Source organism: Saimiri boliviensis, chromosome 7, assembly GCF_048565385.1.
Source record: "Saimiri boliviensis isolate mSaiBol1 chromosome 7, mSaiBol1.pri, whole genome shotgun sequence".
In the NCBI taxonomy this organism is placed as follows: Eukaryota; Metazoa; Chordata; class Mammalia; order Primates; family Cebidae; genus Saimiri; species Saimiri boliviensis.
In genome coordinates, this window is record NC_133455.1 from 52112263 (window position 1) to 52126085 (window position 13823).

The 13823-nt window shown below is 36.0% G+C and overlaps 1 protein-coding gene across 5 annotated transcripts in view; it reads right to left on the reverse strand.

The window, feature by feature from the left end:
- Positions 1-13823, reverse strand: part of OTOGL (otogelin like) — a 346243-nt gene that overhangs the window by 85803 nt on the left and 246617 nt on the right. For all 5 annotated transcript variants that reach the window (XR_012518405.1, XM_074402509.1, XM_074402507.1 and 2 more), the window contains one exon: positions 4714-4848. Coding sequence is in view for 4 of the 5 variants with exons in the window: in XM_074402509.1 (XP_074258610.1) it covers positions 4714-4848 (135 nt within the window). In the remaining variant the exon portion in view is untranslated. The remainder of the gene's footprint in view (positions 1-4713; positions 4849-13823) is intronic.

Consider the following 13823-nt stretch of genomic DNA (forward strand, 5'->3'; position numbering starts at 1 on the left):
ATGGAACACACCGGGAAATGTTAGAATACTTTTATCATAAATTAAGAATACACAATATTCTTTATGAGCAAGGGCTATACATGGTTATATTGAATCTGACCTTGAAATTAACTCATATAATAACTTCAAAAATGCACAGTTAACATCAAAGTAAGACAAATTTGGCCAGAAACAAAAAATTAGGAAAAAGATAGAAAATTCTTTGGTTACTTTTCTCCTTCAAATAATAACAAAAGCATAGTTTGAAAATACTGCACTACAGTAGACTTTTTAATAAATATTTCAAAGGGAAAATGAAATAAATTTTGTCATATCCGTAAGAAGTTTTCAGTCTCCTAGACCAAGGTCATACTTAAAACAGGTGCACAATATATTATACAGAACAGTATATATTGTATACAACCATATGCTTTGTTAACTGGCTCTCCCTGATTTCATATCCTTCAACTTCCCAATCCCCACACTCACTGACTAGGCTTCAGCTATGCTGACCCTCTTTCTGTTCTTCAAATTTACTTATTACCCATCTCAAGTGTGCTCTTGGCGTTCCTCCTGCTAGGAACTCTGTTCTCCCAGATCTTGGTGTCATGGCCTCATTCCCAGCAGTTGTGATCCATTTGCTCCCTCCTCTGTGAGGCCTCCCCTGATTGCCCCAACAGAACTTTCATCCTCAAGACAGGCTGGATTGGTAGACATTTGGACAGTGCAATGCTCTTCTGAGTACGGGTTGTCCCTTGCTCAGAAGTGGACCCCCCCACTTGGGGTTTCATATTCTGTAACTGCCAACTTGAAATTCTAATTTTAGCTGTGAATTAGTGTTTTGTCAGTGAAGTTCAATGAGACAAAGAATTATGAGTCTGGGCCTTGAAGCCATGTCTCACATCTCCTGCTATCCTCCCAACCTCCCCAGGATTGGTTCTCAGGTCCCTGCTTCTCTGCAGCCACCCAGAGACCACTGCTTCACTCCACTGACAGCACAGAGGCAGGATTAGGTGGACTTAGGTATGCACATCTAAGTGCCAAGTTGGAATTACAAGGCAAGGAGGGTGCTCAGCACTGACAGGGTGTGCACTCACTTCAGAACTATCCCTATGCTTGAGTGAGCATGGTATTCAATGATGATTCTTTAAAAAACACCATGACATATCGAGAAAGAACAAGAAACAAGAAAATAAAACTTTTTCCCTGTTTTGAACAAATTGTGTAGCTTGCCCTGCCCCAAAGTTAGTCTCTGCCACAAAACCTACTTCTGTTGTTTCCACTGCACTTTTTAGTATCTTTCTATCATCTTGTCTTTGACTTTATTGTTTCTCTTTTGCTCAATTTAGTTTTGCATTAGTTATCCTGACACAAATGTACATCTTTTCTATTTGGCTTTAGACATAAAATCCTTCATTTTCATTAGCTAGGGCAGTTTACTGCAAGAAAATCCTCTTCAGTCAAAGGGAGTTGCCATATGTCTTACTTTTCAGATTCGTAAGTAATATGTCTCATTAGAAAAGTGAGGTATTATGAATTGTCCAAAATAGAGGTCTTCACTTCAGATGAGAATTAGAGCACTTTAAACAAACTCTAACGATGTTAGTAAGGCAAGTTAGAAATATGGAGAATTAAAATATTTAAAATATGGCTTAAATAAATCAAAATATTTATATCTTATACATTTGATAAAATTAGAATTGTACATTTACATATGAAAAATAATAGAGCTTTTTTTTTTCTTCCCCTGGATGGGTGATTCATCTACCATAAAATAAATAGCCCTTATTTTTCACTTTTCATGTTTGAGAAAAAAAATATTGCGGGGGATTTCTTTAGAGTCAAACTATCTTTATGCCTTTTCATAAAAAGATTAACTTATGTCATACAGCCTATATAAAGGCGATCCATTAACACCTTCATACAAGTGAAAATTGGAAATTGAAAGTTATGTGGAGTTGTAATCACCACCAAATGTGTGACCAAATGTGTTAAACTGTCTTTATAAGACCCTTTACTATTTTCTCATTTCTTTTTATAACATCCTTGTTTTCAGAAAAAAACCTTCAGTTATAAATGCAACCAGATAGTCATCAGGTTGGTGGTTATGATAAACTGCTGTAATTACTTTAAAAACATGTCAACATGACTGTAGAAACTGTTTTGTCCAAAGTTTGATTGCTGCCAATTAGTTTCAATGTTTCTGACTGAAAGATGAGTTACGTTTTAAGGTAATTGTTCTCAAACTTTAGTGTGCCCAAGAATTTCAGGTACCACCAACAATGTCAATTTTGTTTTCAACATCAGCCATTCCAATTACTGAAATAGGGCTCAGAAACCAGGACTTACAAGAAAAATTTCAGACGATTTTAATGAAGATTTGTAGACCAAACTGAGAGAAAACACTGTTCTAAAAAAATCTCAGAATATAGGTCAGTTTTTAAAGGCCATTTGTCAAATCAAGTACTTTCTAGCTGTAAAATTTCTTGTCTATAAAATAAGGCTCAAATATCTTGTACCATTCAAGAGCTTCCATAGTCTGGACTCAGCCCCCTCAATCCATTGCCTTTACCCCATGCCCCCTGAAAGGCAGATGATCAGGAAACTCCTCAATGAATCTCTTTGCCACTCTCTCCATACACTGTCCTATATCGTGTGCTTCCACCAATCTAAACAACCTGCAGTTAGCCAAACATGCCATTTCATCTCTCAGCTCTGCTCCATTGAGTGGATTTATTCCTCTGTACTGATTGCCACCCTACTCCCTCTCTTCAGTCAGCTAATGCTGTCTCATCCTTTAAGACTCAGTGCAAATCATTTCCTCCAGAGCATGTCATCTGAGCCTTCGAAAATAGGGAGGATAAAGGAGATCAGAAGAATCATTTCTTCAAATCCATTAATTTATATTTTCATTTCAATCCTCACACGAACTAAAGAAACAGATCCTAAAATCTTCCCAAATTTACAGATGGGAAAGCTGCAGCTTGGAGAGGTTAAGTAAACTTGTCCAAAGTTACACAGCAAGTAGGTGATGGAGCAGAGGTTCCAAGTTGGTACTGAGTGACTCTAAAGTCTATGCTCTTAACAACCACCCTAAGTGCCCCGGGTTGCTTTACATGTTCTTCCCAGGAGTTCCCAAATTATCCTACATAAATGCCTGCCAGAGGACACCATGCTGCACATCCTTATTTACCTGACTGTATGCCTCACTTGAGCAGAAACTTCTTAAAGGCAAGCACAGTATTATTTCACCATTGTAGCCCCAATAATTAGCAAGTTTTGATATTCAGTAAACATTATAAAAGAATGTATGGGCCGGGCACGGTCCGTAATCCCAGCACTTTGGGAGGTCGAGGCGGGTGGATCACGAGGTCAAGAGATCGAGACCATCCTGGTCAACATGGTGAAACCCCGTCTCTACTAAAAATACCAGAAAAAAATTAGCTGGGCATGGTGGCGCGTGCCTGTAATCCCAGCTACTCAGGAGGCTGAGGCAGGAGAATTGCCTGAACCCAGGAGGCAGAGGTTGCGGTGAGCCGAGATTGCACCATTGCACTCCAGCCTAGGTAACAAGAGCGAAACTCCGTCTCAAAAAAAAAAAAAAAAAAAAAAATGTATGACATGAATGAATGAATGAATGAATGAATGAAATTTATTCATTCTTTTAAATTGGGCAGGTTCCAAGAATACAAGAAACAAGAACTTGGAAACAATTGGGCAAGATAACCTCACAAGCAGTTTGATTAAAGTATGATACACGTTCTAATAGGGTGCTTGAGGATATGAGGTGGAGCTCCCTGGAGGAGGTATGATAAGACATATTGCATAAGAATAAGTTAAATAAAAAGACAGATGCTGGAAGGAGTAATAATTTTAATGAAGGACAAATAAGATGCTCCACCTTCTTGAATATGGGCTTAAAGCAGAAAGCGGTGAAAGAGCAGGCTGGAGAGGTGGGTAACAGCCAGATTGGCAAGGCCTTGGAGCAGTGGGAAGGCATCTGAAAGTCTTGAAGAACCAAAGTGACATATTAGATTTCCATTAAAAATGTACATGTGCAAGGCCAGGCACAGTGGCTCACACCTGTAATTCCAGCACTCTGGGAGAGGATGAGGCAGGTGAATCACTTGAGGTCAGAAGTGCGAGACCAACTTAACAACATGGTAAAATCCTGTCTACTAAAAACACCAAAATTAGCCTGGCGTGGTGGCACACATCTGTAATCCCAGCTACTTGGGAGGCTGAGGCAGAAGAATTGCTTGAACCCAGGAGGCAGAGGTTGCAGTAAGCCAAGATCATACCACCGCACTCCAGCCTGGGCAACAGATTGAGACTCAGTCTCAAAAAAAAAAAAAAAAAAAAAAGTACATATACAAATAAAACTACCCATGCAAGGATGGATTAGAGGTGAAAGACTAAAACTAGAAGCTAGGAGTCTAATCTGGAAGCCATTGAACTAATCTGAACTAATTAAGGCAATAGATGAGGATTACAAGGACCCAAATGGAGACTATAGGAATGAAAACAAGAGGGAAGAATTGGAATATGGAGAAAGAAAGTAAAAAGTAAGGCGAGAAGTCAAGCATAATTTACTGAAGCCACACAAAATGAAAAAGAAAAAACAACGTAGATCTCTTAACCATTTACAGAGAGAAGTAGCCCAAATCATTTCTATTCTATTTTCAGTATCCTCAGGACAAGTTCAAATGATCCTGAAAGAAATAATTCACTAACCTGTTTGTAAGGAGTATCATTCAGGTAAATTTCAGTGTCCCCAACTGAAATCAAAACACTTTTAGAACAAACAATATCGTTGTCAAAGCATTTCTTGTTCTGAGCAATGACAGATATATCTGAATCATCTGTACTCTGAAATGTTAAAAATATTTTATTAATATAAATATATACAATCTATATTATTGTTATTTTTATTAAGAAGTCTTAAAGATCAATATTGACAATGGATTGCATCAGAATTGAAAAACAACTTACCTCTAAAATAAAAAGTCATTTTAAACTAATAATGTGAAGAAGTTTATAGAAATATGGTAGGATAGCTCAGTCTTTAGACACCTAAAATATCTTTGTTAAAATTTTGTTGTTCCAGCCAAGTTTTTTACCATTTAATTACTATAACTCAAATGTATAAACCAATTTCATTTTCTTTATCAATAAATAATCAACAAACAATCGGTCACTTAGGGAAGTCTTTAAAAAAATATTCATTTGAAACATGTCTTTTGTTTTATCTTAAGCATATTTCTGGATGAATAATTCTGTGTCTACAAATTAGAATTCAAATTTGTATTCAAAGATATAAAACTTTGGTATTTGTTAGTAAATAAAATAATGTGTATTATTTGAGAGCTTGCTTTGAATTTTACATATATTATCCAATTTAATTCTTATGAAAACTTTCTGAATTAGGTATTAGTTCCATTTTACAGAAGAGAAAACTGAGGCTAATGGGGATTAATTGATTATCTAAGGTCGCATAGCTAAATAGGTGCAGGGTCAGCTTTCAAATCCCTGATTGTTTTGTCTTGTCTTGATGCCACTTGTCAAGAAATTAGGAAGGGTGTAGCAATGGTTGAGAAGAAAAGACAATTTTAGGTTATAGGGAATCCCTAACTTCAAGGAACATTATTTATTCTCTCTACTCTAAATGAAACATTTCACCTCCAGTTACACCCCTTTCTTGGGCAATTCCCCAGTCCATCCACTAAATCACTCTTTAGAATCAAAGTTTCTAATTTTCTCTCCCAGTTTAATGGATAGGTTTCTTCAATTGTACTGACTCTGGAAATTTTATTATAAAATATTTTTAGTATTGGTTCTTTAAAAGTTTTAATTGGCAAATTATACTTGTATATATTTATGAGATACAAGGAGATGTTAAATGTATATAATGTGAAATAATTAAATAAAACTAACATATTCATCAACTCATATACTTACCATTTTTCTAGGAAGAAAGTACATGCTTCTTGTCAAATTTTCAAAGTGGTCCTAATCTCCCCCAAAGTTAAAAGCTACTGCTCTAAGGGCCCTTTCACTAACTCTGGATAGTAGAGATTTCATTAAAAGGCAAGGAAGAAATGTGACATTTCTCTTTGGATTCAATGTCTAGTTTTCAAAGGCCCACACACATTTCCTGAATCTTTTCCATTTTGAGACATATGAGTCAGTGTTTATTTTCATAGTAAGAAAAAGTCATTAAATGTTTGGCCAGAGAATCACTTGAACCTGGGAGGTGGAAGTTGCAGTGAGCCAAGATCACACCACTGCACTCTAGGACTCCAGCCTGGGTGACAGAGTGAGACTCTATCTTAAAGGAAAAAAACTGTTTGGCAATCATTCATAGTGGTCTTTTTTTTTTTTAAGAGAGATGGGGTCTTGCCGTGTCACCCAGTGCTGGAGTGCAGTGGCATGATCATGGCTCATTGCAGCCTCAACTTTCCAGGCTCAAACAATTCTTCCACCTTATACTCCTGAGTACCTGGGAGACTACAGGTATATGCTACCACAACTGGCCAATTTTTAAAACTTTTTGTAGAGTCAAGGTGTCACTATGTCACCCAGGCTGGTCTCAAACTACTAGGCTCAAGTGATCCATTCACTTCAGCCTCCCAAAATGCTGTGTTTAGAGGTGTAAGTCACCTTGTCTGATGATCATACAGGTCTAATGTAAATTCTCCACACCTAGTTTTTCACAACTGGCAATATAAACACTAGCTCAATACATCTCTTATTTTGGCTAATATCTTTCCGTCTTGTTAATAAATATTATAGCATAGTGCCTAGAGGATAGGTTTTTAATGAATGATATTGATGGAGTAATTAATGTGTCCCTCTGTAACCCATTTTTCCTTCATAAATGCTGGGAGCTATTGCTTCTTTTTAAACAATCCTTTTGCAAAGCATTGCCTAAATTTTGAAAAGTGGAATAATAAGGGTCATTAAGATGATTATGTCATTGTACTACTCAAAAAAAAATGTTATATCTTTCTGCCTTTCTGAATAATTTCAAAGAAGAAAAAATACATAATTCAGGGTTTTGTTTTGCTTTTCCTTTTGGGAAAAGTTATTTAGATTAGGGATGTGAAAAGCTGATTGAAAGGCTATCTGTTGCCTTATATTTTATTACTATTAATTAAAGTGCCTCAATGTTAGTTTTATCCTTTATATTAAATCTGAAATGTCAAGAAATATTCTATCTTGTATGGTTTGTCTTATAATATCATGTTATGCTGACAGTAATTTGAAACAATAGCAATATACCTAACAGTCACATTTCTATACTTTCCATTTCTAATGTATTTCAAGTTAATATTAGGTTTAGAAATAATGCTTGAGTTGCTAAGCAACACAGTAATAATGGTAACACAGCTGGAGAAAAAAGGTCAACACCAATGTACCACATGGACTCCTCAAAACCCTTTATTCTCAGACACTAAAAGCTTTAATACAGAATATGCCCCAAAATGATTCTGAAATGGAAACTGTCAGCACCTTTCAAGGTAGAATATAATTATACTTGATATGTCAGTATCAGCACCTGTCATAGCCCCAGCCCCTTTTAAGGGTAATTATCCCACACAAAGTCCCTGCTGATACCATAGCCTCAGGCAGCCATTGCTTATGTTCCAAAGCAGCACATTCATTGATAGGCAAGGCACTTCAAAGCTGGCAGAAAAAAAACAAACATACACTATTCAATTATCTCTCAAATTTGAACCAGAAAATACTGATTCTTTTTAATGTTTTGCAGAAAGATCTGAGGGTGAATAAACACAGAAATAATATAAGGTAGAGTAAGAGCTGAACAGTTGAAAACAAGCTGAACATATGAGGAAGTAGAAATGATGACTGAGTTAAAGAAAAAGTAGAGAAAAGACACATGAAAGTTAGATATGCAAGCCTGAGTAAGCAGAAAATAGAGGAGTCACACAAAGATTGTCCAAGTTGCAAGAATGACATCAGGTCATCCATGAATCTTTGTTGCCTGGGGCCAAAACCACCGTTCAGTTGACACCCTCATGAGGTTCTTGTTGGAAGACATACAAAGTTGGAAAAAAGAATAGGAAATATTGTAAGAGGTTACAAAAGGTTTTCAAAAATCTTACCTTGTGATCAAACTAATTAAAAGTGGTTGGATTTCTTTTTTTTTTAATTGCATTTTAGGTTTGGGGGTACATGTGAAGAACATGCAAGATTGTTGCATTGGTACACACATGGTAGTGTGGTTTGCTGCCTTCCTTCCCCTCACCTGTATCTGTCATTTCTCCCCATGCTATCTCTCCCCACCTCCCCACCCCCCATCCCTCCCCCATATTCCCCCAATGGACCCCAGTGTGTAGTGCTCCCCTCCCCATGTCCAGGTGTTCTCATTGTTCAACACTCACCTATGAGTGAGAACATGTGGTGTTTATTTTCTGTTCTTGTGTCAGTTTGCTGAGAATGATGGTTTCCAGGTTCATCCATGTCCCTACAAAGGATGCAAACTCATCGTTTTTGATGGCTGCGTAATATTCCATGGTGTATGGGAGGCCAACAAACATATGAAAAAATGCTCATCATCACTGGTCATTAGAGAAATGCAAATCAAAACCACATTGAGATACCATCTCACACCAGTTAGAATGGCGATCATTAAAAAATCTGGAGACAACAGATGCTGGAGAGGATGTGGACAAATAGGAACACTTTTACACTGTTGGTGGGAGTGTAAATTAATTCAACCATTGTGGAAGACAGTGTGGCGATTCCTCAAGGACCTAAAAATAGAAATCCCATTTGACCCAGCAATCCCATTACTGGGTATATATCCAAAGGATTATAAATCATTCTACTATAAGGACACATGCACACAAGTGTTCACTGCAGCACTGTTTACAATAGCAAAGACCTGGAACCAACCCAAATGCCCAACGATGATAGACTGGATAGGGAAAATGTGGTACAAAAGTGGATGGATTTCTTAATATTAACTTTCATGTTAATAATACACAATGCAAAGGTAAAATTTGGTTTTCGCTTTGAACCAGCTTTTTGTATTATGTTTTTGGACTTTTTTTTTTAAATTGTACTTTAGATACTGGGGTACATGTGCAGATCATGCAGGATTATTGTACATACACAGCAAGGTGGTTTGCTGCCTCCATCCTCCTGTCACCTATATCTGGCATCCTCCCCATGCTATCCCTCCGCAACCTCCCTATCCCCAACTGTCCTTTCCCTAGTCCCCCCAAACAGACCTCACTGTGTGATGCTCCCCTGCCTGTGTCCATGTGTTCCCATTGTTCCCACCTATGAGTAAGAACATGCAGTGTTTGATTTTCTGTTCTTATGTCAGTTTGCTGAGAATGATTGTTTCCAGATTCATCCATGTCTCTACAAAGGACACAAACTCATCATTTTTTATGGCTGCATAGTATTTTATGGTGTATAGTGCCACATTTTCCTTGTCCAGTCTATCATTGATGGGCATTTGGGTTGGTTCCAGGTCTTTGCTATTGTAAATAGTGCCGCAATGAACATTCAAGTGCATGTGTCTTTATAGTAGAATGATTTATAATCCTTTGGATATATACTCACTAATGGGATTGCTGGGTCAAATGGAATTTCTATTTCTAGGTCCTTGAGGAATCACCACACTGTCTTCCACAATGGTTGAACTAATTTCCTCTCCCACCAACAGTGTAAAAGTGTTCCTATTTCTCCACATCCTCTCCAGCATCTGTTCTAAGATTTTTATTTACCTTGAGTATACAACAAAAAAAAGGAAGAGAGAAACAGATTAAATTTACCTTTTTAGCTGTCTTTATTAAGTTTTAAGATTATTTGTGAAACTAAATCTCCTCTCTACCAAAGAGTAAAGGTTTTTGCTTTTCAAAATATTTGAATGGTCACTTTGATTAAATAAATGACTTATTTTACAGTTATCTGTGACTCTAGTTTATGATATCAAGTGTTTTAAGCCTTCGATATTTGATACCTTTCCAAATTCTTAATTTATTCTTTTGGCCTCAAGCTAACTTTTTGGATATTAGGGCTACTAAAGTCCAAGACAGACATATTCATCTTCATTGGTATGTTAAAATCATACCAGAATAATTGTTAAATGTGAAATGGTGTTTAACTTTCTTTGGGTTATATTTATGTGTATGTGTCATTAATATATGTTCCAAAATTATATGAAATTCACATAATTCTGGTATGTCTTAATAGATGTTATCAGAAATAATTATGACTATTACGTTAAATTATTGTATTCCACAGAAATAATCTTCCTTGTGAATTGTGTCTTTAGCAGCTATGGCTATTCCAAGACTTTTGTCACTCACAGACAATTACTGTTTTACTTTGATTCTTCTCAAATTTATAATCAGCTGCAATCCACATCTTGCTTCCTTAAGGAAGTTTATGGAAATAACTCTGACAGGTGCTCTTGAATGCAGGTTTATAACTTTCGAGATTGTGCCATTGGACTAGAGAGAAAACTTCTGGGATTCTCATTGGAGAGCAGATGTGTTTGTGAGGATTGCTGGCCCAATACTGGGTAAAACGGGAGTTAACTGCATGGGACTGAACTAATAGAAGGCTGAAATAATTTTTTATGACTTGTTTGAAATTTTGGGATTCTTTTTGTTTTTTTTTTTTTTGTTTTTTTTTTTCTAGAGTCAATTATACATTTCTTTCTTTTGAGCTGTTTATAGCTTACAACAATTTGAGTGAGGTATGCTCTTGTGAGCAAAATTTGAGGCATATTTCTTCCTCTCTGATTTCTCCAGAATTTGAAAACCATTTGTGAGTATTCTTAAATTACGGCAATATAGTTATTTGCATAAGTTCAATTAGAATCTGTTTTCTTTTGTAGCAGGACACAGTTAGAGATGCTGGTTATTTTACCAAGGCTTTGACTAGGATGGAATATTTTCAGATATGATTGGACTGCTTTGGGGAATTTAAGCTGACTTTGTAGAGGTGACCAAAGCCTATTGTATATGAATTTTGTGAAGGAGTAAGACATGGAAATACAGAAACTGTATTTATTTATGCAATTCCTTTTACAATGTTCATGACCTGTCATAAGTAAAGCACCTCACTTTCTGACAGGCCTAGGAACCCCAAGTTATTTTTGAACCTCAAGTAGAGAGAAAATAACCCAATTCATACAGGTATTTGCAGGCACAGATAAATCCTTAGCTTTGCTAACTGCAAGAGGCTTTTAAAAGGTCTAACCTGAGGTTATAAAAAAGTTAAAACAAAACCAATGTAAAAGAACCTATATGAACAATAATTATTCTTGCTGTATTTTGTGCAACTAATCAGGCCAAATATACTAAGATTAAAACTTATTTTGCAAATAAATTGGTCCTATTATGATTTGTTTTTCATAGAAATGAGGAACTAGAGAGAGGGAAAAATATTGTTTAAGAATTAACTATTGTACATCTTTTATTAGATTCTAGCCTTGTCCACTATTTCTTAGTTGTTATTATTTGTCTACAATTCAGATTAAATCCTGAATTCTCTATTATCTACAAGCCTCCAAACTAACATTTTCACTTTTTTCTCACATTTTTCTGACTTGAAATCACTAGAAACTGAAACTGCCTTTGTGCCTGCCTACTGATATATAGACTTTTCAGAAAGTTTACTTCAACATCTGATTGAAACTGCAACACAGAAAAATCTGTCAGACTGCTGCTAAAATTTGAAAATGCTTCAGCTGAAAAAACGAGTCTATCAACTGCTCCAGATATACAACAGAGTCAACATAGAACTAAGTGATTAAAATGATGATTGCCCAAAGAATTGCTCTGAATGAGGAGGTGGTAGCATAACCTAAATCTGTTTCCAGAATTGCTTTCCCTTTGTTGTTAAAATTTGGCCTTGATCTCCTTTTTTTCTCCATGTTTTCCTTCCTCCCTCCATTCTTCTCTGTGAGACATAAGACATCATGACCTCCTTGGGATGAACCTTTCCTAGCCTTAAGCAATCAGACCAAATCCATGACCTAGAGACTCATTTTCTTCTTTAAAGTTTTCTCTGAAAGATTTTGAGGATGGGGAGAATGTGAAAGAAAACAGAATCACAGGATTCTAAGCTCACTATGCCAAAGGGAAAGTTAAGCTTGGGAACTGAGTCACACTATACTGCCTTCTTTTTGTTCTCAAACATATAGCTGTAATTTCACAACCCTTTGTCATAGCTTCATCCATAAGTCAGTTTCCCACAATGACAGGAGGCCACATACTTCCCCATATGGCCTCTCTCACAAATTACTCACAGGGAAATATCTTGTGAGCCCCTAAATCTTTCAGGATACATATTCTTTCTATAAACTAGTTCTAAAATCTAGTTTTGTTGAATCTCACACTGACAATATCCATTACCAGCTTAACTTCACAGGTTTAAGACAAGGACAAGACCAGAAATCATTCCTCTGCCTACCCTGTTATGAATGCATAATCGATCTTTTCCTCTACTCCCTCTTTTCACATGTAAAATGTAGATTTACTGAGGCTAATCAGAACCTCACAAGAAGGCTCTGATGAGTCTTACTTGCCTCACTTCCTATTGTGCCTCCTTTTTGTCTCTCCTGCTTGCTCTTTCCCCTTTAAATACTGAAATTCCCAAAACCCTCTTCGGAAAAAGCACAGGTCACAGATATTCCTGTGACTTTTGTTTGTGTTTGTTTATTTGTTTTTCCACCCCAGGTACATCCTTAATATCCTTAACGTTGGCTAGATAATCTCTATTGATTGAGACCTGACTCAGTCACTTTTTGGTTAATAAGATGATTGGCTTCAAGCATTTTAATACTTATAAATGCTTCTTACATGGTAAAATTTTTAAATTGGAATCTTCTGAGTCTAAACCTTTGAGTTGGTTTCAAAATAAATTTTCTTTTATGGGACTAAGATAGAAAAAAGGTTTGAAGACAGAATTGTTAAACAAGAAGTCAGATAAAAATATCAAAAGTTTTTTTAAAGGGGAGTGACTTCTCCAGTCACATTCAAGATGGGCTAAGGAAGAGAAGGTAATAAAAAATAGTATCTTTATCATTTTTATCATTTTACATAAGAAATACCGATGTATAAATGCTATAATGATTTTAGGGCTTCAATTTATTCCTTACTTCTACAACTTCCTTTTACATTTAATTTCTTAATTGATTGATTTTATTATATCTTGCAAAACTTCTCTAAGGCAGAAGATATTCTTACTTTATGGGGAGTAAATTTTATTCAGAAAGGAATTTTCATTTGAGTTTTACATACCATGTCTTTCTCACTATTTCCCCTTCCTTCCTTTATCCTTCCTTTCTTTCCTTTCTCCCTTTCTTTTTATTTTCCTTCCTCTCTTCCTTCTTCCATTTCTTTTTCTTTCTTCTTTCAGAAGTGCTATGCCTTTTGAAATGACCTTGCTATTAATTTGCATTTTACTCTCATTTAACAGAAATAGCTCTATCTAATTTCATTTAGCTCTTTATATTTGCCAACAGCATAATGATTTCCCTTGACTTTTTTCTTTATCTATTTTAATTCTCTGTGTCTTAATTAATTAATTAATTAATTAATTTTAAAACCAAGGTCTGTACCTTCAAGGTATTATAGGTTCACAGACAACTAAAAGCTTTGTGAAGGAGTAAGACATGGAAATACAGAAACTGAGGCCCAATGTTTTAAGATACTCTGGGAGACAGCAGCCGCCACAAGAGACTGAGTTGTGATCAAAGACAAAAGGTCAGAATCAGTAGAATTACAGAAGACAAGACAAAAGCGACTCCAAGAAAAAAAGAAGATAAAAATTTTAAAAGTATAACTGGATTTTGC